General features: G+C 41.8%; 1 protein-coding gene and 1 long non-coding RNA gene across 6 annotated transcripts in view; both read left to right on the forward strand.

The window, feature by feature from the left end:
* Positions 1–5,241: 5,241 nt before the first annotated feature.
* Positions 5,242–7,585, forward strand: LOC128413421 (uncharacterized). The gene is made up of 2 exons (XR_008330335.1): positions 5,242–6,718; positions 7,268–7,585. It is a non-coding gene; the product is annotated as an uncharacterized LOC128413421 (long non-coding RNA).
* A 1,043-nt stretch (positions 7,586–8,628) lies between these two features.
* TNKS2 (tankyrase 2) overlaps positions 8,629–26,711 on the forward strand; it is a 28,727-nt gene continuing 10,644 nt past the window's right edge. The window contains exons 1-18 of one of the 5 annotated variants that reach the window (XM_053388697.1): positions 8,629–9,061; positions 12,000–12,224; positions 13,669–13,764; positions 14,677–14,713; positions 15,739–15,814; positions 16,725–16,819; positions 17,692–17,758; positions 18,435–18,621; positions 19,112–19,233; positions 20,011–20,102; positions 20,816–20,894; positions 21,879–22,050; positions 22,224–22,313; positions 22,864–22,943; positions 23,195–23,340; positions 23,893–24,058; positions 24,852–25,071; positions 25,882–25,991. In XM_053388697.1, coding sequence (XP_053244672.1) covers positions 8,818–9,061; positions 12,000–12,224; positions 13,669–13,764; positions 14,677–14,713; positions 15,739–15,814; positions 16,725–16,819; positions 17,692–17,758; positions 18,435–18,621; positions 19,112–19,233; positions 20,011–20,102; positions 20,816–20,894; positions 21,879–22,050; positions 22,224–22,313; positions 22,864–22,943; positions 23,195–23,340; positions 23,893–24,058; positions 24,852–25,071; positions 25,882–25,991 — 2,304 coding nt within the window. In that variant the 5' untranslated portion in view covers positions 8,629–8,817. The remainder of the gene's footprint in view (positions 9,062–11,999; positions 12,225–13,668; positions 13,765–14,676; positions 14,714–15,738; positions 15,815–16,724; positions 16,820–17,691; positions 17,759–18,434; positions 18,622–19,111; positions 19,234–20,010; positions 20,103–20,815; positions 20,895–21,878; positions 22,051–22,223; positions 22,314–22,863; positions 22,944–23,194; positions 23,341–23,892; positions 24,059–24,851; positions 25,072–25,881; positions 25,992–26,711) is intronic. The other 4 variants (XM_053388694.1, XM_053388693.1, XM_053388696.1 and 1 more) reach the window with 4 other exon arrangements.

Below are 26,711 nucleotides of genomic sequence, written 5' to 3' on the forward strand. Positions count from 1 at the left end.
TTCCCATCCTTACTGCCCCTCCAGGTGTTTAATGCCTGAAAAGGGTTTAAGAAAGCTTTGACTATGCAAAGATGGCATGATCAGAGGCATCTCTTCACTCTCTCTATAGCACTCGATGGTTTTCAAACTACATTCTGGAGGACCCTGGTGTTCTTCAATGAGAAAACCAGCAAAGATGAGCTGGCTTCCATGAAAGACCATTTGTTCCGCACTCTTGATCTTCCCCCATACAATTGCGCAACATGTGGGGAGTTTTGCATATATAAGTTCACGTCCTGGCTTGTGCAAACTTTTTAAGTCCACCCTAGAACATGTCCCAGAATGCTCTTCAGCACACAAGGGCTCTGCGCATATGCACAGGGATTCCAAAGCAGACAAGTCAGTGAGGAAAGGGGTCTTGGAAGGCAAAAAGCTTGAAAACCACTTCAGAGCATTTGATGTGCCAGGCCTTTTGAACTGCCACCCTTTATTCTCACCCTCCTGCCACTTCCAATTCATTATTTCTATACCTCAGAAGCTCACTAATTATTGAGGTGTTAAACATAATTATATTAGGTCATTGTTGCTATTGCTAGTAATTGGAATGGTGCATTGTGTAGGCTAAATCAATCACAGGGATGAGGCTGAGAACAGGCTCACCTTTTGTATGCCTTGAGACGAGGTGTTCCATGAAAAGGATGTCTAAATTGCTGAGAAACTGCCTGTCTAAGCTTTGTCCTGAACTGACATTTAGCCATTTTATGTGTGGGCTGCTGAAGTCACATTATTACAGCTTTTAAAACTCAGCTGCTTCCTTGTTCTCCTTCCATGTCCTTTCTCCCGATTAAAAATCTGGCAATGAAAACATCACTGGTCTTATGGCTAAATGCCTTAGGAAGAAAAAAACACCTTTTTTAATAACTTAAGAATCCCCCCTTTCTCTTGGAATACTTGAACTCTCCTAGATATCTTTCTAATAAGTGGGAATTAAAGGAGGTGCAGTTTACTGGAAATTGAGTAAATCTGGAAAGAAAATGTTAAATATCAGCCAGACCTGGCTGAACCAAGAAGGGGATGGGTTTCTCAAGCTGAGGAATAGCTACTGTGATTACAGCATCCTAAATCTTTCTTTCTTTCCTTTCTTTGACATTTCTAGTTTCCTGTCATGAAAGCTTGTTCTCTCACAACTCCCACTTCATCAAATAGACTGAGCATCTCAGTAAGTTAGGGAAGTATGCATGTGTGGGCAGGTGGATGGGGAATCTTTCACTACCAGAAGGCTGGAGGCTAGCCTTATGTAAGTGAATACGATTGGCTAGCACCTTGTCATCATGTGACCCGAGTCCACGAATGAAAAACACTGGAACAGCATGTGCTGTGTTTTGTGTTTTCTTTAGCACCTGCTCAGCCAATCTGTCCTCAGTGAGATATATTTGTGATCTGGCAACATGCCTGTGAACTTTGGGATCTGACAACAAGCTTTAAATTTGTATTTCAGTTTGTATTTACTGGTGTTGGAGCACATGGGTTCGCAAACAGATTGCTGTGTCCTCCAGTCATCTTTCTATGCCTCCTCTCCCATTACATAAGAAGCAAGAACTGGCATCAGATATGTGATGGAAATGCTAAAGGAGATTTAGAGAGAATCTCCCAGGCCTTGAATTATTTACATCGGTCTATACACTGTGGAAGTTTAGAAGATGTACCTTGAGCAATGTTTTCAGGAGAGTCTTCAAAACTGAGTCCAATGGGAGTGTTAAAGAGGTGAAGTGATAGGGCTTATTGACCAAGTCTTTGGGTCCATTGGGCGTTCACTCAAGAGACCTTTGAGTTGGCATCCGTCTGTCTTGGGAGACAAAGGAGGAGTGCGAGGTCAAGCTGTTGGATGGTTGCAGCGCCGGCTGTGGCTGTGGAGACCGATGTGGAAGAGACATGTTTTGTTGCAGATGGGGCAAATGAAGGTGTCCAGTTGTGCTATCCAGTGGGTACAATTCAGAGTCTAGTTATGACCTATAAAGCCCTAAATGGCTTAGGTCCAAGCTATCTGAAAAACCGTTTCCCCTCATATGACCCTGCCCAGGTTTTGAGATATTCAGGGGAGGCACTTGGTCCTGCCACCCTCACAGTCCCTTTTGGTGGGGACGCAGGAGAGGGCCTTCTCGGTGGCTTCTCTCAGACTCTGGAACTCCCTCCCTGGAGAAGCTAGACTGGCTCCCTCTTTATTGTCCTTCTGCTGGCAGCTAAACCTTCTTGTTCCAGCAGCCTCTGGGGAAATGACTGCTTTTAATGAAAGGGCTGGTGCCGTGCCGTGCTGTTTTTATTGTAATTATTTGTATGCTTTAAATGGATTTTATATATGTATATAGTTTTTAATTCTATTAATTTTAAAATTTTGTTTTTTCTGTTTTCAGCAATTCTTGTTTTTATCTGTCAGCTGCCTTGAAAAAGTCAGGGAAGAAGAAGAAGAAGAAGAAGAAGAAGAAGAAGAAGAAGAAGAAGAAGAAGAAGAGGTGTTTAGGATTGCAGCTGAAGATATGACAGCTGAAGAAGTAAAAAAAAAGCATGATGACCAAACCTAGGTCTAGTTTTGTGGTATTTATAGCCACAGAAAAATCTACAATGTATGTTTCTGTCAAAGAAAAGTGTGCCTTAAATCCATCCCCCACTAATTCCAAGCTATGCATTGTAGCTATCCTTCTTTGTGCTTTTCTGCCCCCTGGTGGCAAAAGTATTTTCAAGTCTTCAAATCCTTGAAGAATGGTAAGGAATTTTAGGCTTGAATTTACCACTAACTGCCATGTTGCTTCATGCTATATAAGAATCAGTGGCATAACACTGCATATTGAGCATGAATAAGAACACAAAATAAAAACACAAGTAAATAATTAAAACAAAAACAACAAAACACTACCCCTCCATCCCTTATGCTTTGAGGGACTACCACATGCCACACAGAGCGGTATGTATCCTGGCAGTCCATGGGCTCAAAACAGCAGCCCAGCCTATAACAGTCAGTGTGGCATAATAAAAAATGGCTGCAATGGTAAGGTGGCATAGCACAAATGGGTGCCATCTGTAAGAGCAGAAAAAGAGGCAGGGCCACAAAATTGTACAGGCACCCCATCAATGAGTATTAGTCACTGCCTCAAAGAGAAACATTTTGCACCTCTCCTCTGTTTAGAATGGAACAGAGGGAGAGTGTCTGGCATCCAAACACAGGCAGGTTTAAAGGGGCACGTTCCATCAAGAAGGCACGCCAGTGCAAACAGCATTATGGATTTTTGAGGGGATATTTACTGAACCCTGTGGTGGGTGCCATAGGGTTATTTCTTAATGAAGTTGCTCAGTCATGAGAAATTATTGAAAGAATGCTTGTGGCTAGAGATGAAATGGAATTTTCCTACTAATTTCAATGGAGTTGGGAATAAGTAGTTCAAAAGGACCTAACTGTGCCCAAAACTGGGCTGAATGGATACAGGGAGGTAGCGCGCACACGTGTGTAGAAATGTAATCTATAGTGGCAATGTTTTGTCTGCCAACCCAATTCTGAAAACTGGAATGGCAGTGCCAGTGGAAAAATAAATGGTCATAATGATCATTTGGTATTGTGAGCTTAGGCATCTGATTGCTGTGTAAATGAATTCATCAATATGCTTTTATCTAAACTGCTGCTTGATGGTGATCAGGGATTTGACAAAAGAGAGTTACCGTAATGACTGTGGATGGTTGCCTGAATGGGCAATTCAGTTGGAGAAGTGGGGTCTCAGACCTCTGAGCATGATCCAGGGGTGGATTTACTGGCATCTTCAGTCGAGAACAAAACTATGAATATGCTATTAATATAATTTTGTTTCCCTCAAAATATTGAAGACTAGGGTGGTATACAGGAGTGACTGTTTCCCTTGTAGGAATCCATTAAAGCAGGGGTGGCCAACTCCCAAGTGACTGCGATCTACTCACAGAGTTAAAAACTGTCAGTGATCTACCCCCTTTTTGGGGGTTCAGGTCAAAGTCGTTGAGCTTTTTTCCGAAAGAAAGCCCTGTTTTTTTGGGTTCAGGTGAAAGAGTTGCTGAGCTTTTTTTAAGGGTGGAGGAGGGCCCGTTTTTTAGGAGTGCAGAGAGAAAATGTTGAGCTTTTTTAAGGCAAGCTTCTATGGGGGCATGTTGGACATGCCTGCATTAGAGGAATGGGGAGGAGGGAATTGCTCTGCCAATGTGGAAATAAAAGGCTTTTGGAGGCAAAGAGCAACAGCATTTCTATGCATGCTTACATTGAAGTAAACTCATTTGAATACTTTGAGTCAACATGCATAAAACTATGATAAGAGCAATCGGAAGCCCTGGTCAGAAGCAGCAGGCTGGAACAGATCAAAGTGGATCTGCAGCCGCATCCTAAGTTAGAGGTCTCCAACTTTTGTTGACCAGTGGGCATAGTTGAATTTTGAGAGAGTGCTGGGAGTGCTGGTCACAAAATGGCTGCTGTGTGGTGTGTGGTATCACACAAAATCACTGTCATTATGGCCATGGCATAACCCAAAAATAGAGAGAGTAACCTCATGGTGAGCTTTCCCCCCATAACTGCATTTCTAAACTAGAAACCGGTTTACGCCTGTCATATGGCTGCTAAAGGCACAAGAACCCTGTTTCCCCCAATGTCAACCATGCCCCAAAGCCTAGGCTGCCATCCTATAGCCACTGACCTGGGAGCAAGCCCTCTTAAACACTAAGAAACTTACTTCTGAGTAGACATACATGCTATTGCGCTGTAAGTGAATTCTTAATTCTGCCTGGTCTTCAGCTCCTACATAGCATGAGACAAGCCTAATTCTCCTTCCGCATTTTTCTTTCTGTAGGGACGGGGGATTCTTTAACCTCCACCCACACTTATTGTGTAGTAGTATTTGTAGAAAATAACATCTATGGACCACCTGCTTTCAGATGAACCCATCACAGGAAAGATGCATCCTGGATGCTTGAGGAATAGGAAGGGCCAATTAGGAAGAGTCTAAGGACTAGAAAATAAGACAGAAGCAGCAAAAATGCACCAAGTGGGAAGGAAAACAGCATCTCTTTGGGACCCCAGAGATCCTGTTGCCTAGTGCCCAAACCAGTGGCGTAGCGTGGGTTGTCAGCACCCGGGGCAAGGCAAGTAATTTGCGCCCCCTAACCCGTGGATTTGCGCCCCCTAACCCTAACCCCCAGATGTTGCGGCCGGTGCGGCCGGCCCCCCCTGCACCCCCCACACTACGCCACTGGCCCAAACACATTACATATCCATTGCAGCTCTGACTTGACGCATTGGCTAAAAACACTAATAGGTAGGAGTAGTCAGGCTACCTCACAGAAATTACTAGCACATTTTACTTCCTATTTTTCTTGGAGGGCTATAGACTTACTATAAATGAAAGCTTAAGAGTCTGGGGCCACTGCCCGGGGCACCAATAAAGGCCTGGTTAGGCACCAGTTGACAACCCCTGTCCTAAGAGCTGCTGCATGCGCTGGCCAGGGCAGAAGGAGGTGCTGATGGGTTATTAATATTATTTTGCTGCACCAGTTCTAGGCTCGTGCATCAGAGGGTCCCAAATTTTGCACCTTTCCAGGAAACTAACCAGTTTTAGATCCACTCTACCACTCTAGGGCCTTAGGATGGTGAAAATTATGATGGCACCACACACTGCAGCATGCAGTGTGGACCTCCACAGTAGTGTCTTTCCAAGAAAAAAGAAACACAGAATGAGTCTATGAGAGTTAGACACCCCTAAGGCACTGACTAGGTGATCCTAACTGTACATAAGACTGGGCTGAATGGATTAAGTGTTTGTGTGTCCGTGAATGAACGAATGTGTGCAAAAATGTAATACATTGTGGCACTATTTTATTTGCCAAATCAACTTTGGAAATAGCTGTGTGTAGAAGGAAATGTGGTCAAAATGATCATTTGGTTTAGACATGATTACTGTAAATGAGTCTATCACTATGCCATTATTCATATCTCAGGGATATGAATAAGAATGTTAATGAATTGGATAGCTGCCTGAATGGGTAATTCACCTAAAGGGATGTGCTGAAACAACTAGCAGTTTGGAGTGTGTGTTTTTCCAGTTAGCATTAGCTGGAACTGGGATATAATATAGGAATACTATACAAGTTGCTCTCTTGGGTTTTGCTGCCAGTTTTTAGGAGTCTGCTCTCGTCACACAGGCTCTATTTGTATATTCATACATAAAGTGATTACAAAGTCTTCTGTGCTCTATAATCCAAAGAAAATTAATTCCTAAAGTAAATTTTAAAAAGCTGAAATATATTTCTGTTCTTCACAAAACTCTTGTGTGTTTTGCTTAAGGCTGCAAGTAGATCTTGGTAGCAGCTAGATTTTTTGTTTTCAAAGATGCGGGATCAGTTATTGCATGCTTCTTTGTCCCAGCAATCTCCAGTTCAACCTGAAAACTTCATAGCATCAGAACTTAAGCCACTGTTATCCAAATCCCATGCTTGTCTACCAATGGAGCTTTCTCCCAAGCAAAGGATGCATAAAGAGTAAGCCCCCATTAAATTCAATGGGACTTACCTCAAGTAAGCATTTTCAGGATTGTCCTATAAGTCTGAAATCTCCTCTTATGCTCTATTTTAAGATGATGACTAAATTTACACTTTGTGGCTTCAACATCAAGTTCAACTCCCCCACCCCACCTTTTTTCTTAATACCAGGTCCAAGTTCTATTTTGTTATGTTTTCAGAGGTGAAAGAGGTGAGGACAGGTGACCCCACCTAGGCCCGAAGTCACACACCCCAACCAGGCCTCAAAACTGTCCAAAATTCCTTTTCTCTCTTCTAAAAATCCACAGCTAAAGTTTTCCTCTGCTTTTCTCACAAGATGCTGTGCATAGGCAAACAGTTACTTTTATCAGTACAAGAAGGCTTCAAAAAGCTAATGAATAGGCTCTGTCAGAGCAAGCCTGAGAACTGACTTTTATCTCATTCAGTTGCAACATCTTGGACATGCTGAACCACAAGGCTCTTCGACCCCCTTGGCTTCTCACCCCCTTTCCTGAGAAGAGTCCAAAAGAGTCCCAAGACAGGAGCTTTCTGTTCATGCTTAGGAAACACATGGGGCAGGACTCCTGAAGAGGAGGAGAAAGGGGAATATATACTCTGTGCAAATGGCTGTGAACTCGTGCTTGTTTTGTGAATCTATCACACTTGCTCCTTCTACCAGTTCATGGATGCCACCTCTCCCGGGTGCAATACTTTTTCCCAACCGAGGGCAAAGCCTCATAAGGCTACAGAGGTTGTAATGCAAGTATAACCCAATCTGAGGTTTTGGAATTTTTCTTATGGACCAACAAAACTGTTGCTTTTCTAAACCCTTTAGTAATAGCCATGTTTCATTATATTCACACTATAGCTATTTGCAAAGGAAAAACCCACACAAAGTGAGATTTTGATGTGCCTCTAACTGAAACTTTTAAGAGACTTAAATCTTCACATTACAGTTCACAGGAGTCATGCTTCATGTGCTGAAACATTTTCCTTTGCATTGAGAAAGATAATCAAATATTATTGTATTACAAAATCTTGCAATTTAAAATAAATTGAGCCGTATCAATTGTGCTTGCCATTTTTTCTACCAGACGTGTTTTTGAAAACCGAAATTAGCAATGGGGCAGGGGGAGTCCCAACAAGCAGTTATCCTACTTGCCTATGACACCGACACTGGGATGAAGCCACAACTTTACACTGTGCTGCTGTCAGGTGTGCCTGAAGCCACCAATTTCTATAGGGGGCATGCCCAACACTGGCACTCAATACCAAACAACAATCCCATTGCAATGCCTAGGAAGCTTTACTCCCATACTGTGCTGACTTCATGACAGGAAGCCAGGCCTTATGAGGAACGGTTGAGGGAGTTGGGTATGTTTAGCCTGGAAAAAACTGAGAGGAAAGGGAATAGCCCTCTTCAAATAGCTAAAGATCTGTCACATGGAGAAAGGAGGAAGCTTGTTTTCCCCTGCTCTGGAGGGCAGGACTCGAACCAATGCATGCAAGTTACAACGAAGGAGATTAGGACTAAACAACAGGAAGAACTTTCTGACAGCAAGAGCTGGTCAACAGTACAGCGGTCTCCCTCAGGAGGCTGAGGGTTTTAAAGCGGATTGGATGGCCACCCATCAAGGATGGTTTAGTTGAGATTCCTGCATTTCGGGGGCGGGCGGGTTGGACTAGATGACCCTCGGGGATCCCCTTCCAACGCTACAATCCCGTATTCAGCCGCGCACTGCGTTATTCCTAACACATGTCTGCCCAAGCAGCGGTACCCACGGGAAGCTGACTCCCAAGCAGCCTTTCTCAACCTGTGGGTCTCCATCTGTTGTTCAACTACAACTCCCATCACCCCTTGCTAGCAATGCCAGAGCTCAGGGATGATGGGAGTTGTAGTCCAACAGCATCTGGGGACCCACAGGTTGAGAACTGCGGCTCCCAAGGAAGTCGGGCTGGGGGGGCGGGGCTTCAACAGCTGGAGCAACCGCGGCTCTCTCGACGTCACTCCGCCGCTCTAACTGCCGCGCCGGCAGTTCTCTCGCGCACATCGCGCATGCGCCTCCCCTCCCGCCTCCCCCCCCTTCATCGTTGCGCGCGCACCTCGGCTGCTCCGCCTCCCTTCCCCCTCAGTGGCTGCCTCGGCCGGAGGCGACTGTGGCGTCGAATTGCTCCCCGCGGCGGCCGCTGCCGCCACCGCCGCCTCCCCCCGCCGCTCTCCGCGGAGAGAGCTCGGGCCGCCTATGGCGGGTGTTGGGCTCTGAGGGCGAACGCGGGAGGAAGTTGGCTCTTGCCCCCGGCATGGCGGGGCGGCGGGGCGGAGCGGCGGCTGGTCCCCTGGGGGAAGCGCTGCCGCCGCCGCCGCCGTTGCTGTTGTCGCCGTGCTGCGCCGGGGGGGCGTCGTCGTCGTCGGAGCCGGCCCGCGAGCTCTTCGAAGCCTGCCGGAACGGCGACGTGGAGCGCGTGAAGCGGCTGGTGAGGCCTGAGAACGTGAACAGCAGGGACACGGCCGGCAGGAAGTCCAGCCCCCTCCATTTCGCCGCAGGTACTCGCGGGTGGCCAGGCCGCCGCCTCGAGCGTCTCCGCCCCTGACTCTGCATGTGAACGGGGGTTCGGGGTATAGTGGCTTTAGGGCCGTGGCGTTGGGCCACTTCCGCTGAGGAAGCTGCTGTTTGTTTATTTGGGGCTTTAAGGGGAATCATTCAGGGAGTTGGTGGGTGGGTGTCCCCACGACCGCACGTTTCCCTCGTGGAAATAAGAGGAGCCTATAAACCCACTCCCTTCTCGTCCCTGATCTCTGGCCATGCAGGAGGAACTCACGAGATCCCCGTCCCTGAAAGCAGCCTGTGGGGGCTCGTGTTTAAATGGCCACCGTAGCCAAGAGCAGCCAGACTGACCCCCCCCCCCCACCACACACAGACTGCGAGGGAGACCTGCAAGTGGTGGCGTGGGCCGACCTTCCGCTCCGTGGGCGGGATGCATTGTTTTCAGAGTCTCCTCGGAAGGGCTGCTGCATACCTGAAAGTGGCGTCCAAAGAGGAAGCAAACCGGTACTAGCCAAGTCCTGACATTCAAAAGGTGTCCAGTTTGAGAAGGAAACGCGTCGGTGTTGAATTTGTTAATAAGTTTGCAATCCACTCTGAGCTAAAACGAGTGATGGTCCACAACCTGTAAACATTAGTTCACGTTGTGCTTTGTGGGCGCTTTCAGGAAGATGTTGTTGCTCAGGGGGGATTAACAAGCACATTGTGTGTAAAACATGCACATACATGGGTTGTTGTGATTAGGCAAGTGTGTGTTTAGAAGTTCCTGGAAATCATTGGTCACAATTGCATGTGTGCAGATGTCACATCGGAATTGATAATTATTTTGTAATTGCACACAAGGATGCCTTCTTCAGATCCAAGGCTTAGGTGGTGTTTTGCAACGCCGAGGTTGCTAGAGCTGACCCAAATAGACAAACTGAGAAAAGGAGGCTGGAGCTTCTTAGATGCAGGTTTTTCCAAAGCCTACTGATTTTGGCTTGCTTCCAGATAAGTTTGTTTTGGATTGCACGTAGCCTTAATGCCCAAGTTGTTTAGTCCATCTGACACGGTGAACTACTTAACTGTCATTAATTTGCCCAGATAGGAACAAGCAAACTTATCCTATCAAAAAAAACCCAAATGATGTCTAGACCAGCAACAGACCACATTTGCATATCACACCAAGCCATGCTATGGCTTTTAACAAACATTCAAATATACTGGCTCCATTATACTTACAAGTAGTGGTTGAGAAGGTTGCCTGGTTTGGATGAAACACTAAGCCAAACTTTGGCTTAACAGCTGTTCTGCATTAACCTAAAATACCAGGGAGGAACAATAGTGGTGCAAGGTTTTCTCCAGAAGCATGTTTGCATTTGCACAAAACTGTGGTTTGACTTAGAGTGACATGCGAATTAGGCCCCAGGTGATTTAAGGAGGGGGCAGCAGGCAAGGAGAGGGAGACTGACTAACCCTTGCAACCCCCATCAAGAAATCCCCCATGTGGCATTTAGGTTTATGAAGAAACTTAATTCCTAGGGCAGGGGCAAGTCCAAGGAGGGGAGGTCATAGGCTGAATCTAGATGCAAATCCCTTTAGCCCACAGGCCAGCAGTTCCCCAACCCCCATACTCACTGGGGAAATCCCACTGAGGGGAAGACTCCCAACAAGTACTTTAGCCCTGAGCTCTTCATGGCTTTGTATTGTATAACCAACACTTGGAATTGGATTCCGTGGCTTATCTTCCATAGATACTCCAGAGAAAAGCATGCCCATGTGGGCTGGTGAAAGTTGACTTGCTTGCTTTCACCTCATCCCACCAGCATCCCCTTCAAACCTACCTTTAGGGTTGAGGGCTCCTGAACTGCATACTGCAGATGTGTGCATTCAAATCCTATTCTGTTAGACCATAGTGTTTTTTAAGAATTGGAAGCAGCATAACAGATGGATCATTGCTTATGGCAGGAGCAGACAGAAGGTAGATCTGCATGATTTGCAATAGATATAGAAGGGTTTCTGACTGAACTGAATATTAGTATGCAAACTTGATATTTTTAAAAAAATAAAGCTCTGGGATTGCTGACATTTTGTTAATCATTTATCTCAGCTTCTATGTTTCCTACTTGTAAAATAGAAGCATTAATTCATTTTTTTGCAGCTCTACTGCCTATTGCTTGAGTTTTGTCTTAGAATCCCTGATCCCTGAGTAACTCAGATATAGGCTTCATCTTTTATATAAACATTGTCAGGTGCAAATTGGCTACCCTGTGCCACCTCATAGCCACTATGTTGCTCCAGGCAACATATATCCTGAAGGCTACCCATCCCCGGTTGACATTGTGTATAGATATAGTTATCCCATGGTTCCCTCAAAGAGATGCAGGGGATTCTGTATTGTTTACTGATGATGCTGACTGGCAACTGTTTCTCTGTCCAAATGGTAAAACTTCCATTTGTTTAAAATATAATGATACAAAATGGATGTTTAATGCAGAAAGTAACATTTTAAAAATCCACAGTTGGGCAATATTTATTTGAACCACCAAAATGTCAGATGTTTGGAACTAAATAGGGTATTGGCCAACTGACTATTTATTTATTTATTTATTATCGGCACACATTGTGTTTTTGCAAATACTGTTTGAATAAAATTAGGGAATGTATACTTAGAACTGATAAGAAAATACACAATGTATACTCTCCCCACCACCACCATTTCTTGAAAATATGGAGACTTCAAAACTTAAGGAAATTTAAAATCTCCAAAATAGGAGCTGTCTCCTGTTCTGTTCTTCAGCCTTTCTTTTATTTGGTTAGCCAGAAGCAGTTCTTTGGCATCTTGTCTAGTTATAGCACTCATGGAATATATAAGGAAGATTAGCAAGTTAGATTTTTGTTTCTTAGCTCTAGCTTTCTTCCTTTGAAGACTGACTATGTAAAACTACTTTTTTGTTTCAGGTTTTGGTCGAAGGGATGTAGTGGAATATTTGCTTCAGAGTGGTGGTAACGTTCATGCACGAGACGATGGGGGCCTCATTCCACTTCATAATGCTTGTTCTTTTGGTCATGCTGAAGTTGTCAATCTTCTCTTGCGGCATGGTGCAGATCCTAACGCACGGGATAATTGGAACTACACTCCCCTTCATGAAGCTGCCATTAAGGGCAAAATTGATGTCTGCATAGGTAATTTTTGAAAACGTGGTCTCTGGATCATTGGTGGTTCAATCACCATTCAGGTGATATGTGGAGAAGTTGCAGAACAATCAAGAATTGTTCCTGGATGTTTTTACTTTTTTCTGACAACAGAGATGGAAACCATTCTCATCAGGGCTGTGTTTGTTGAACTAGCTCCTAGGGCCTGTGATTTTCATAATATGGTGCTGGTTTTGACAATGGTTGCTGAAAGTGATCCACAGGCAATTTTTAAGTAGTGCATGATGGGGGCTGGGTGGCGAAGGTATGAGAACCACTGGTTTAAAAGTGTCTCCAGTGTTTTTTTCTATAAAGTGACACAATCATGCATATCTTTTAAATTGGAAAACAAGCTTTCAAACAATCTGAGGCTTTCTTGTAGAAATGAGGATACATTGTTCTTTATTAAAATAATATAAACTAGTCAACTATCCGTGGAATACCAAGTTGATCAAAATATAAGCGGTTATATAGATAGTATGTAAATGAATTTTGTTCTTTTTCATTTTTGTGAGAAGCTGGTTATGGGTATTATCCAGCTTGGTTGGACAGGATCTGTCTGCATACATTCAGTAACATTGTCTATGTTTGCACATAACAAACCTAATTAACAATAATATAACCAACCTTAAGCCAGAGTATGTTCTTGTTACATCCATTCATCCATAATTTTATTTGTATGCTGCCTTTCCATAGTTCAGACCATGTTCATTACATAATTACAGCATAACATATATACAATAAAGATACCAAAAAAATCAATAACAGCAACAAAGCCCCCCAACAAAAACGCCTAAACAATACCCTAGACCTAATAGTGATAATAGTGGCTTATTGGGGAGTGTCAAACTGTAATTACATGTGAATGTGGCTGTTATTATAAGGTCGATGGAGCCTGCCTCCTTCTAGATGCAGAATAATATGTGCATTGAAATGTTTCCATACATTTCTCCTTTCCCACCCTAGGGCTCCAGGAGGGATTTACTGTGTTGGAGAGGGGGGAGTGATAGAGACACAGGAAACACTTTCCTTCTGTTCTAGCTAATGCTTTCTGCTGTATGTACAGGCAGCAAGGAAGGAAAGGGAGTGTATGTGCAGGCATAGACTGTACTTGTGACTGAAAAAGAAAGCATGGAAATTGTATTTTCACAATGGAGTATTTTCCCGCTGTTCTGTTTCATCCTTTAGACTAGTTCTGTGACTACCTTTGCTTGATTCTGCTGTTTGTATAACTGCTTTTGAAAATATGTGTACACTTCACAAGTGAAACTAGCCTTTTACACTGAAATGTTCAGGGTTATGTTTCATTATCAGATTAGCATAATTCTAACTCTTATTTTATAGTTTTGGATTAGGGCATCTAATCCCTTAGCACCTCCGCTGAGCTACTTCCTTGTCAAGTTCTGATGAAAGCTTTATTTTTTTCTCCTTTTAGTACTGTTACAGCATGGTGCTGATCCAGCTATCCGAAATACAGATGGAAGAACAGCATTGGACTTGGCGGATCCATCAGCAAAAGCAGTGCTCTCAGGTAAATGTTGTCTTTTTGTAATCTGTAAGATTTATGTTTTGGTTACTGCTAAGGTGGTATTGCTCCTATTATGCTTGGTGAGAGTAATACTCTTTGTTAACTGGAGAAGACCTGCTAAGACAAAAATTCAGTAATACTTTGTAAGATTGGTAAAAGAACAGTCCATTTGTTTTTTTACCACTCCTATGGGAAAGCAAATATAATGGCTTGTTTATCCTACCATCATGCAAAGTAAGTAATATTTGAAAAGAGTGCTACTTGTGCAAGTTTAGTAGCTAGCTTCAGAATTGATTGTTTCATTTTGAGGGCTAAACTTTTGATTCCAGCTGTGCTATTTATCTAAATTTGCATAATTATATTTTGTATATACCATAGGTTTTGCTGCTTGCCTGAATGTTTAGCTGTTTTTGACTTTATACAAAAATAGTGGGGTGGTATTCAGCTAAGTTTTACAGAGAGCAGGGCCACTGAAATTAATAAACCATACTAAGTTAAGTCGTTCAATTTCAACAGGTCTACTCTAATGCCTAGTTACATCACACCCAGTATTTTAAAATTATCAAACAGTTCAGGATGTTGGTGCTCCTAAAAGTTGTAAATGACCTTGTCCCAAGTACTTGAAGGAGTAACTTCCTCCACATGTCCCAGTGTGTTGTGTGCAGTCAGAAAAAGAGGAATACATTTTTATACATCCAGGCCTTTGGAAGTAGATAACTTTATAACTGTAATTTTAATTACTGTATATTGAATATCGCTTTATCAGATTTTGTTTCTAGCAAGCCAGCATACTATTTGGGGAGGGAGGACAGGATAAAAAACACAGAAAAACAACAAAAAACCCTTGCTTTATAAAAGTTTTACACATTTGTATTTGAAATAAAAAAATCCTATCTCCTTTTTGCTAACTTTCAGGTGAATACAAGAAAGATGAACTCTTGGAAAGTGCCAGGTAGGAAATAATAAAAGATGTAAGCTGGATCTACTGCCCAGCCTCTTTCAAAAATACCCGAAAAATGAGACAGGCTACACTTTGAATATTTTTTTCATATTCTGCATAACAAAGGCTATTCTTATGTACAGTTATGGATTGGAAATTATTACCATGATCTTAATGTCTGGCATTCTCCATGCAATGGCAATACTTCTCCAATGCAGGCAATCCACTCTGTGTGTGGAGGTGGGGGAGGCAGGGACAGTGCATGAATGACATTCAAGGAAGGGCCTGCACATGCATACTGGCATGGGCCTCAGGGCCAGGCTGCCTTGCTCTCTACGCTTGCTCTCTACTTGACTCTTTTAATTGGTTACAGTACTGGAATTCACAATAATGGCCTACGCCCTAAACAAAAAGTTGGCCCTGGTCAAACTTATTAACAGGTAAATCACATACACCCAGGGGATTTTGTCTTGACAAAGATAGAATCCATCTAAAATGCATTGCCTCTGGACAAACAAAACAATACTTTTTAGGAAACCAGGAACCAGCATGCAAACAACCTGCCAGAGGCATCATATTAATCTCAGTACCATTCCTAAAAGGCAAGTGTCTAGTCCAGAAGTAACCCCCACACCTGCACACCTTAATCTAGAGGGTTGGAGAAAGCTCTGCCCTTATGTGTCCTCCTAGATTTCACTCTTCAATGAAAGGGGCAAACTTTTACACTTCTTGCTGGAATCTTCACACACATCAAATGTGAATGGAATACTGCTCTCGCAGTGTTGGATGCAACCACTAGTGTTCCTACAATAAAATTACAATAGATATGTTGCTAGCAACTGTGATTAAGGATTTTAATATATGATATATGAAGTACAGTAAGCTAGTACCATTGCACCAATAAAATCTATTCCAAAGTTTTATTTTTAATATTGCAAAGCATTCAGGTAGCTGTTTGTAGTTGCTTTGCAGTTTTGTGTAAGTTGAATAAAGAAGGATGCATGCCATATGTTCAGGAATCTTTAATTGCCTTTTAGGAGTGGAAATGAAGAAAAACTGATGGCTCTTCTCACACCACTAAATGTCAACTGTCATGCAAGCGATGGCCGAAAGGTATTTTTGTTTTCAAATGCCCACTTTAAAATGTTAGATTTAAAAAAACCCCACACTTTACATTAAAATGTATTTGGTAATGTATTTGGTAACATATACTTTGGTTAATGTTTTGAATTATATTTTAATTCAAGAATGTTTACTTAAAGTAGAAATCTGATATTATGTGTGTTGCCTAGCTGTATAAACAAAAGAGCCATGGGTGTTCTGTCTTGGCAATATAAGTTGTTCTTTGGTTTTTAATAAAATTGTACTTTTGAAAGCCAGTTAGAAAAAAATGTTACTAAGGAATCTAATAGAGAGATTATGCATTGGTTTTCTTTGCCAAAAATGCCTGCTGTGTCAGTAATATTACTAGTGTGCTAGGTAGCATTAATTACTTTTGCCTGGGGTGTGGACAGAAATCAAAATCTGTTGTCCCTTATTTATTATGCTGTCCTCTTTAAAAATATTTATGTAACTAGTTTAGCTTGAGAAAAGATTGCAGTAATTTTTGCCTTTGATCAGAGGTGGGAAATTAAGCCTCATTCTTTCTCTGGCTCACTGTGCTGTACTCAAATTTAACTTATTATGAGAAAGGCCCTCCTAAATCTATGGGTTGGATCCAGAGGTAGCATTCCATGGAAGGAAGAGCTCTGAATAATCAGGGAAGGCTTTGATCCAGCAGAAAATGAAGATGCTGGATTAGATGGGCCACTTATCTGATCCAGCAGGCTCTTTTTATGTTCCTAAATATCCTTCTGCCAGGTAGTAGAGGATGTGACTTTTTGCTGACACTCCTCCCTTTGCAGCCCCCAGTGTCATGCTACAGATAACGTAGACTGCTTTAACTGATTTATTATAATTCTTTTAATGGAAAATTTCCTTCTATTTATATAACCGTTAGATTTATTTGTTCTTTTATTTCTAGTCAACTCCATTACACTTGGCAGCTGGCTATAACCGTGTTAAGATTGTGCAGCTCCTGCTGCAGCATGGAGCAGATGTACATGCCAAGGATAAAGGGTATGTTTTTCTTGGGAGGTTGTGGCACTTTGTTCAAAGAATAGGCCATCTTAACCGGGCCTTTAGAAATTCTAAATTCAGAAGCCCTCTTGGACATTAACTTTATTTGAAAGGGTTGGGATGCCTTAGCAAGCCCCACTTTGGGGGGCATATAATATTTGCCAGTTTGTGCACCCCTTCATGAGTTGAAGCACAGTCTTCTGAAGCATGGAGGGGTGTAAAGACTGGCAAATGTGTTGCCCCGGAGGAGGCAGTTCTTGCTTCTGCTTCTATTATTACCGGTATAATTTCCAGTCATGTGGGAAGGGAATGACTGATTGGCCTTTAATCAGATGATTACATGAAGCTTTTCATTAAATAAAAAAGGGCATGTTTTAACATGGACTTGCATGAGAACTATGCAGAGTCTTTCATCCAACATGTTGTACTCGGTCAACCCAGGGGTTTTATAACTGTTGCATTCCTTCAAATTTTGTGAGTTAATTCTGCAGTCGTTATCTTCACTTACAGACTGATCATCTGCAAATATTTATTTTTTACCCCATCGCTGTCTCTAATGCCAACTGACTTTCTTTGTAATCTAATTTAACTTGATTGAACGTCTCCAGTTAAAAACAACAATATTATTTGTTGACTTCAGTAGGACTTAATTGTTATAAGTTGACCACGTAGTTGTTATACTTTTGAAGAGCATTGAGCCCAATGACAGAGGAACTCCCACCCCCCAGCCAATGTTTGGTTTTTCATTTTGTCAGATGAATGTTTGGGCTTTCTGTTTGATACTAATAATGAACGGTGTTTGACAATATTTTATTTGTTGAAGGAGATTTTTCAGTGTTCATGTGCTAAGTTATTGGGTTTCCCCCCCACAGAGATCTTGTTCCTCTTCACAATGCTTGCTCCTATGGACATTACGAAGTAACAGAACTTCTAGTAAAGGTTAGTTTCTTAATTGTGTGCAATTTTTATGGGAAGGTTATTGCAATTTTGTTTCTTTCTGTTTTGGTATTTTGAAAATTACTTCCTGTCACCTAGATTTTCAAAATGGGCATTCAAGTATGCATATTATTTAATGTGTAACCCATTTTAGATTGCATGAGGTAAAAGAAATTATGGAAGAAAATGTTGGGCTGATTGTGTTTAGGGCTTGTACGTCTGAAAATGCTAAATTTACACTTGACTTTCTGTATGGGATCAAGTAATACTACTTTTTCTTTTGATAAAAATGTCTCATGAGAGAAACATGGGATTAGGAGAGTGATTCAAGATAAAGATACTGGGCTTCTGAAATTACTGTAATTATATTGGCTGTAACAAACACTTGCCCAACGTGTTTTGAGATTGTTACTGAACGTATTGGTCTTGGGGTTTTTTTGGTTTTTTTAAGGAAACTTGAGTTCAAGCCATTTATGGATAAAGGCATGTGTCTTGTCATGAAGCTAAACAGTCACAGTTTGAAGGAAAGGAGGACTACTAATCTAACATTAGAGTTCTCAACCTTCTGTATATGAGTGTTTATGGGGTCATGTTAGATGGATCATGTCTTTCCTATGACATCAGAGTTCTAGTTTAGTATTATCCAGCATAAAATCATAAGTTATCTTTCCTCTCCTAGCATGGAGCATCTGTGAATGCAATGGATCTGTGGCAGTTTACTCCTCTGCATGAAGCAGCTTCTAAGAACAGAGTGGAAGTGTGTTCTCTCTTGCTGAGCTATGGTGCTGATCCTACACTGTTAAACTGCCATAATAAAAGTACAATCGACTTGGCCCCAACACCTCAGTTAAAAGAACGATTGGCATGTGAGTATAGAGGAAATGGGATTCACTGAGAACAACTGATGGATATGAACATCCCCCCCCCCCCAGTTTCCAGTAGGGACCCACACTTTGTAGCCAGTCATTATTTGTGATACCTACCATCCTTGCTTCTCCCCTGAGTCCTCTATTACACACAAAATCAGGGGCACAAAATCTCCCCCCCACACACACTCACTCACTCTCTCTCTCTATATATATATACACTAGAAAATATATATATGTTTCTAGTATCAAGACATTTAAAGGCATCTTTCCCCCCCTCAAGACTGGGCATGATGACTATTCTGTGAGAAGACAAATTTCTTATCTTTTTGAAATTAGAGGAACCATTCTTAATGATTTCTGCAAATGTGTCTTAATGCAGAACAGTGTGTGTATTTGTTTGAAAGTAATTCTATCCTAGGAGCAATAAGATGTACCTGTGATAATGGCTTGAGACCTATACATCATGAAATCTTGTTTTCTCTTCTAGATGAATTCAAAGGTCACTCACTGCTACATGCTGCAAGGGAATCTGATGCAGCTCGTGTAAAAAAGCACCTTTCTCTTGAGACTGTAAATTTCAAACATCCCCAGACTCATGAAACTGCCTTGGTAATTTGTTGAATATATATTTATGTTGTGTGGTAGCTAAACTAGGCAAGTTGACATGCAGCTATTTTCCTTTTAACCAGCTTCGGTGGCCATACTGTTTAACATGCATTGTTGTTTTTTAGGCATAGTTTATCCAAACCATTTGTTGATAGTTCCTTGAACTTCATTCATCTCTAAAATACTGATTAAGGAGAAGGGAACAACTGACGCCTGAATAAAGGTGTAGGGCCTGTGTGGCTTCTGCATCTGGTCCTCAGCTACCCTTCCTTGTCCCCTGCACCCTGCATGCAGCAGTTAGTCTTAAAACCAGCCTCCCATTGGAGCCCATGGAAGGCATTTTCAAGTCTTAATTGCCACATGGGATGGGTAGGGTACAGTTTGGGAGAGCATGTTAACCTCCAGCACTATGACCCTTCCAAATGACAGTTATGCTTTTTTTCCAAACTTAATGGGAAGCATTTTCCAGGTAGTTCTGAAAACTGTCATTAGTGCAGCAGTTCAACATGGAAAGAGCATCCCAGTTGACTTTAATGCAAGGCTGTTTTTAGCCTAATTGCTGGTTGGGGGTGTGACCTTTCTGTTGTGGAGATGGCAGTGGTGGAGGCTTAACCCTTCCCAGAGGTAATCTCCATGAAAATCATTTCTCCCAAGCACTTAGGCCTGAAAAAAATACTCCCGTATTTCCATGTGGTTTGGTTTGAAAGTCACATACTTTCATATGGTTTGGTTTCACCATAAGCTGATAAGCAAATGATATAATGATTTCACTTTTAATAGCACTGTGCTGCTGCATCTCCATATCCTAAAAGAAAACAAATCTGTGAACTGCTTTTAAGAAAAGGAGCCAACATCAATGAAAAGACAAAAGAGTGAGTTTTCATTTCACTTTTTTATTCCACCCTGCTTCCAAGCATCTCAGGACAGTCCTTCCATTAGTGGTTTGGAAATTGTCCAGTTTGTGATAAACACCATGATTGTAGATGCATACAACAGAACAAGTTAAGATTGGAAGAAAGTGAATCTAAATGCTGCCAAAGTCCTTCTGGCCATGTGAGATGAGAACTAGGGAGACAGATGAAGCCTCTGGTTCATTCCAGTGTGCAGACTTAGTTGCCTTAGAATGTGCTCACTGCATAACAAGTCAACTTCAAACCATGGTTTATGAAGCTATCTTGTTGAAACAATAGTTAACGTCAGCCATAATTCCAGGTGCAGGCAACATGACAAACTGTAATTAACTTGAAACAGAAGCAAAAGCTTCTGAACTACTTGGTTGCATGGAAGGAGGAGAAGGCTGCGGCTTGTTCTGGTTTATGGACTTCATGGTAAACTTTAACAGGACATGCAGATGTAGCCATTGACTTGTTGAAGGCCACACAAAGATTATTTTAATGTTGCTTTTATCAATGTATAGTACCTTGTTATATTTTTATGAGAAGTGCAGTTTATAAATACTTAAATAAATAATGCATAATTGGAGTTCTCCCCAGTTGCAAACTGATGCTCTAGCCATTGTATTTGCATACTAATTATCAGTCTAAGAAAACTCAGTGGAAACTGTCATTACTTTTTTTAAATCAAGCTTCCTGACACCTCTCCATGTGGCAGCAGAAAAAGGTCATAATGATGTTGTTGAAGTAGTCATGAAACATGAAGCAAAGGTATGAGCCACTTAATTCTAATCAGGCATATTTTTGTATATAATAAAGTAGAGAATTGCAAACCTGCAAATTTTGTAACTTACTCCTAATAATAACCTTCAGGCGTGTACCGTATTTTTCGCCCTATAGGGCGCACCGGCCCATAGGGCGCACTTATTTTTTTTTGGGGGGGGGAATAAAGAAAAACATTTTTATTCCCCCCCAAGCCCCAAAGAGCAAAGAAGCCATGACAGCGAGCAGGATGGATCCCGCTAGCTGTCCTGGCTTCGTTTTTAGCCTCGGGGCTGGAGCTTGAAAGGCTGGGGGCGGGGGAAGCCCGAGCTTCCCCCGACCCCAGCCTTCAGAATGGCTCCGGGAGCGAAGGCAAGGTTGCGCAACCTCGCCATCGCTCCTGGAGCTTGCAAGGCTGGGGGCGGGGAAAGCCTGAGCTTTCCCCGACCCCAGAACAGGTCCGGGAGCTTGTTGCTATCCGAAGCCCGGGGAGCGCAGCGCTGTAGCGCTGCTGCGCTCCCCGGGTTTCGGGCTGCATGCTGCTGTCCGCAAGCCTTGGGAGGCTTGCGGATAGCTTCCTGAAGCCTGGAGAGCGAGAGGGGTCGGTGCGCACCGACCCCTCTCACTCTCCAGGCTTCAGCGAAAGCCTGCATTCGCCCCATAGGACGCACACACATTTCCCCTTCATTTTTGGAGGGGAAAAGTGCGTCCTATAGGGCGAAAAATACGGTATCTTTTTGTGATTTGCCCAACTGTTACATTCTTGGCATTATATAGAGACTAAGATGAAGATTTTTGGGAATGTTTGAACTCTTGATAAACAGTCCATTTTTGCTGTAAAGATGTTTTGCAGGCAATAAAATTTGCAAACCAATATTCCACACTGTAGTTTTTTGGTTTTTGTAAGTGGAATTCCTTCAGATTGTTCTTGAAAAATGTATTCTGCACACTTTTATGTTAATGATATTTTTAACATTCTGTGATCATCTCTAGGTCAATGCTTTGGATAACCTTGGGCAGACACCTCTGCATAGAGCAGCACACTGTGGTCATCTGCAGACCTGCCGCCTGTTGTTGAGCTCTGGGTGTGATCCATCAATTGTGTCACTGCAGGGTTTCACAGCCTCTCAGATGGGAAATGAGAGTGTTCAGCAATTATTACAAGGTAATAATTTTAACACTTCTGCCTTGTCAATGTATCGGCTACTTAAGCAATCTTTAGAATTTTTTCTGTTGGAACTGAAAAATAATTGATGTGTATGATTTGCAGTACCAGCAAATGTTTGCTGCACTACAAGCTAAAACTAATTCTGAAACCTTCATCCCTTGCGCCCACAGATTCTTCTCCACCTGAGGAACATGCTGAAGGAACTTCAAAACAGAAAAAATGTCATGGGCAATTAATGGTGGCCTGTTTTCTTAGAATAGGTACAAATGGTTGGCCTTGCTTTTTCAGGCTAGGCTATTGCACAATGTTAAAGTGGGGGAGTATTGTCACTCTTCTTCAAGTGACCCCCTTTTCCAATTCAGAGACGAAGAGCGTAATGACTGGTGGTTTCCTTCTTTCTTTCATCTTGCTAAAGTTATGTCTACAGTATAAGATTGTGTGTTGTAGTTGCAACTTTAGTTGGCTGTTTCATGAACCTTTGTCATTCAGCTGGTGGTAATTATCTGACAGTTTGTATATGTTAATACTGCATACTGTAATTCATTATGAAAAATACTTATGTCTGAGTAAAAAATGTCAGGTTCAGTTCCAACAGCGCATGTCTAATTTTGCATTAATAATAGTCCTGCAGCTACTTGTTGTACCTGAGTTTCTCTAACTGGTAATTGAAAGTTTAGTTGGCATGTTCAGTTAAATTGTAAATCGAGCCTTTTGTTTAGGATAGTTATATTTTTGTAGACTATGAGATCTCAAAATGGTATTTGCTATTTGAACTTCGTTAAGTAATTTATACCCTCATTTATTTTATAGAAGGTGTCCCTTTAGGCAACTCAGAAGCAGATCGGCAATTGCTGGAAGCTGCAAAGGCAGGTGATGTGGACACAGTAAAAGTAAGTTTAGAAACGGATTGTGGCTTTTCTTTCTATCAAAAAGATGACTTATATAAGTGTTGCAGGCTAATTTGTGAAGATTATTCTCAGGTCTTCAGAGATGAGAAAACGTTGAAAATTTAGATAACTATTTTAATTGCTTTGAAATACAAAATCATATAAAAGTTCTGATTTCAAGACAGTTGCTTTTGGGGGGGGTTGGCTGAATATTTGGTTGAAGTAATGTGTGTCTCAACTGTTGTGTTCCTTAGAAGTTATGTACGGTACAAAGCGTGAATTGCCGGGATATTGAAGGCCGCCAGTCCACTCCACTCCACTTTGCAGCAGGATACAACAGAGTATCAGTGGTTGAGTATCTTCTGCAGCATGGTGCTGATGTTCATGCAAAAGACAAGGGGTAAATATTCCATTAAATAGCTCATAGTGAATGTAGGGAGTGGAGCAGAGGGCGGAAGACAATTCTCGATTCTTCTATACCTTCAGCGGCTTAACATTTACAAAGCCTGGAACCCCAACAACTGGTCTTCTAGCTGATGTCAACTTTACAAATTACAGAATTATGATGGCTGTATGATCTTTGTGTTGACCTTAAATATATACACTATATTAATCTTCCCCAATCTGGTGTCTATGCTGATCAGAATTGTAGTTCAAAATATATGGAGGGTACTAGGTTGGGGAAGACTGCTTTGCAACTGGAGGCTATTTGAATTAAATGTATCTAGTTGACTAAAGTATTTGATTTATCACCATATGAACACATAATTCTTCATGCACTTCTTTTTTCTGAAATAATTTTGTTTTTAATAACAGCTATACTTAACTGTATGTTTAGGTCAGTCATTAGAAAATTGAGGTATTTTTTAAGATACTGAAAATGTTAGCCAAAATTAAGGTACCCTGCCAAGTGATGCAAACACTAATGGATGTTTTTCCTTCATATTTTCAGAGGCCTTGTCCCTTTGCACAATGCTTGTTCTTATGGACACTATGAAGTGGCTGAACTGCTGGTTAAACATGGTGCAGTTGTCAATGTAGCTGATTTATGGAAGTTCACTCCTTTACATGAAGCTGCTGCAAAAGGGAAATACGAGATTTGTAAGCTTTTGTTACAGGTGCGTCACATGGAAAACTGAAGCATGTTTCAGTTTCATTAGTTTGCTTATTTCCATTTTGTGGTATTAAATTTGTGTTTAAAGAAATGTTTCAAACTATCCCATGTTCTATATTAGAGCAGCTACTACAAGATTCACCTTGTGTTTGTTGCATTTAGAAGCAGTCCACTGTGTTTCATTTCTGCGCCATATTGTTCCCATTCAGTTCATTATTTGGGTTAAAATCTGAAGTTGTCTTTCATCCCCATGGATTATAATGGGGAATTAAGTGAATTAAGCCTGCTAAATGTTGGACAGACTTTCTACAGGAACCTTTAAAGGTGTTTGTGTGTTTGTTTATTTTATATACTGCACTTTCATATAAAATGTTGCAAGACTGTTTACAACTTTAAAACACAATACTACAGATCCCACCACCTCACTCACCCTCTGCTTTTCCCCAATCAGCTTGGTTTCATTTCTCAGGAAAGGGAAGGTGGGAGAATGATTGTCCATTTAACCTTTTGTGGGGTGGGGGTAATGAGGATGCTTGGAGGGTCCATTAGCCTCCTGAAGATGCCTTGTTAATAGCAGGACCCAAGTCAGCAACATGGAATCACAACCCAAATCACCTTCGTTTGCCTCATTAATTGGGCTACACATAGAGCTGGTGAGCTTTCTTAGTATATTTGAATATTTGTTAATAGAGAAAGAAATAATCAGCTGACAATGATACAAATCTTAAATATGTTTCTACTTGAGTTATGAAAGCTAATGAATGTGTTGTTGGGTTTTTTTCTTATTATCAACATAGCATGGGGCTGACCCCACAAAGAAAAACAGAGATGGGAACACACCATTAGACCTTGTTAAAGATGGTGACACAGATATTCAGGATCTCCTTAGAGGAGATGCAGCTTTGCTAGATGCTGCGAAAAAGGGCTGCTTGGCTCGGGTGAAGAAATTGTGCTCCCCTGATAATGTAAATTGCCGTGATACACAAGGCCGACACTCCACTCCGCTCCACTTGGCAGGTTGGTGTTACCATATTAATGCATTTGTTAAGGATCTGTCTTGGACTAGAACTTGAAAAGGGGTTATTTAAAGTAATTGGATTGTAGTCAGCAGTTGCAAAAGCCAAAGGCAGATCCTCAGGCTAATCTTGCTTTTTTACTTCCTTTCCCCTGCAGTCTTCTGTACCCTCAAAAATTGCTATTTAGACAGTTACAATGGGTTACATCCAATCTTTCTCTTTTCTTTCTTTGCACTCCCCTTCACCCTGAAAAAAGAAATCTCTCCAAAGCATTGGAGGCCCAGTGGAAAAACATGGGCTGTATTGTTCTGTACCAAGGGAATTGAATTTGGCTTGAGAGATCTTACAAAAACCCCACCTGGTTTTAGGCAACCTTTCACACTCAGTGCAGTGCAGCCTACACTGTTAAGGAGGGCTTCCCTGAACCTCTGGAGAGGGGGCGGGAAAGGGGAAGAGAGATTGGATACAACCCAATGAAATTGTCTCAATAGTAGAAAATAGCAAGAGTGACAGGTGACTGTGCAAGTCTAGTATCTCGGCCTTGTAAGCTTGCTAACAGCACCTTATGGGAATGGACGCACACACACAAGGCTGAATATGGAAGGCTATGTATGTGAAGCTTGTGTTTTGCCTTTGAGTTGGGCTTCTCCATCTCAGAGTAGACATATAACCGTGTTTACTCTGCAATTAAAAAAAAAAAGTTCAGAATTTTATGGTTCAGGTAAGCTGGAAAAGAAGTTTGTTGATACATTTATAGTAATATTTTTCAGGTGCCTTTTGATAATCCATAAAAAATTTATTCTCTTGCTAGCTGGTTACAACAATTTGGAGGTTGCAGAATATCTGTTACAACATGGAGCTGATGTAAATGCACAAGATAAAGGGGGTCTAATTCCTCTACACAATGCAGCATCCTATGGGGTAAGTATATCATAAACTCTATGGGAAGAAGTGAATGATTGAACCAGAAGATCTAAAATTTATTTGAGCACAAATCAATGTTTGTTGGTGTTTGCTTAAATACAGGATTGTGTGTTCACTCTCCCAGTATTTTGCCTGGATACAGCCCAGGGTGTATGAGGGTTTTCTAAACTTCATAATATTTGTGGAAAACAGTTCTTTTTCATAACTCAGTATTGAGTAATACACACACACACACACACACACACACGTGTCCCTCATGCTGTTTCAACTCATGTGTATTTGCATGTTTAATTTCAGTGAATTCCAACTCAAGCTGTTGATTTTTACACCTATCTATTGAGAACTTGTAATTAAAACTTCTGTTGTTACTGCTCTGATTGTGTGTGTCCCCCCATCTCACTCCAAAGAATATATGGGATAGAGGAATACTGCTAACAGACTAGAAGCAGTACTTCCGAAACCAGCTGCCACAGATGATTTTGGAGGGTGAGCGTCGATGTTTTTAGTTACTAGCACAACTCTAGTGAAGAAGGGAATCTAACCAGAATAGTTTACATTGTGAGAAACTAAAGTTTACAGGCAAGATTAAGCCATTTCTTACTTTTATTTCCTGATCTGCTCTCTAATCCTAGAACACTTTGAAGGAATCGTTTCCAAATTAGGCTGATGGTCAGAAGTAGAATATCTCAGAGGCGACGGTTTCATGAAAGCTATGTT

The sequence above is a fragment of the Podarcis raffonei genome, chromosome 5 (genome assembly GCF_027172205.1).
Source record: "Podarcis raffonei isolate rPodRaf1 chromosome 5, rPodRaf1.pri, whole genome shotgun sequence".
In the NCBI taxonomy this organism is placed as follows: domain Eukaryota; kingdom Metazoa; phylum Chordata; class Lepidosauria; order Squamata; family Lacertidae; genus Podarcis; species Podarcis raffonei.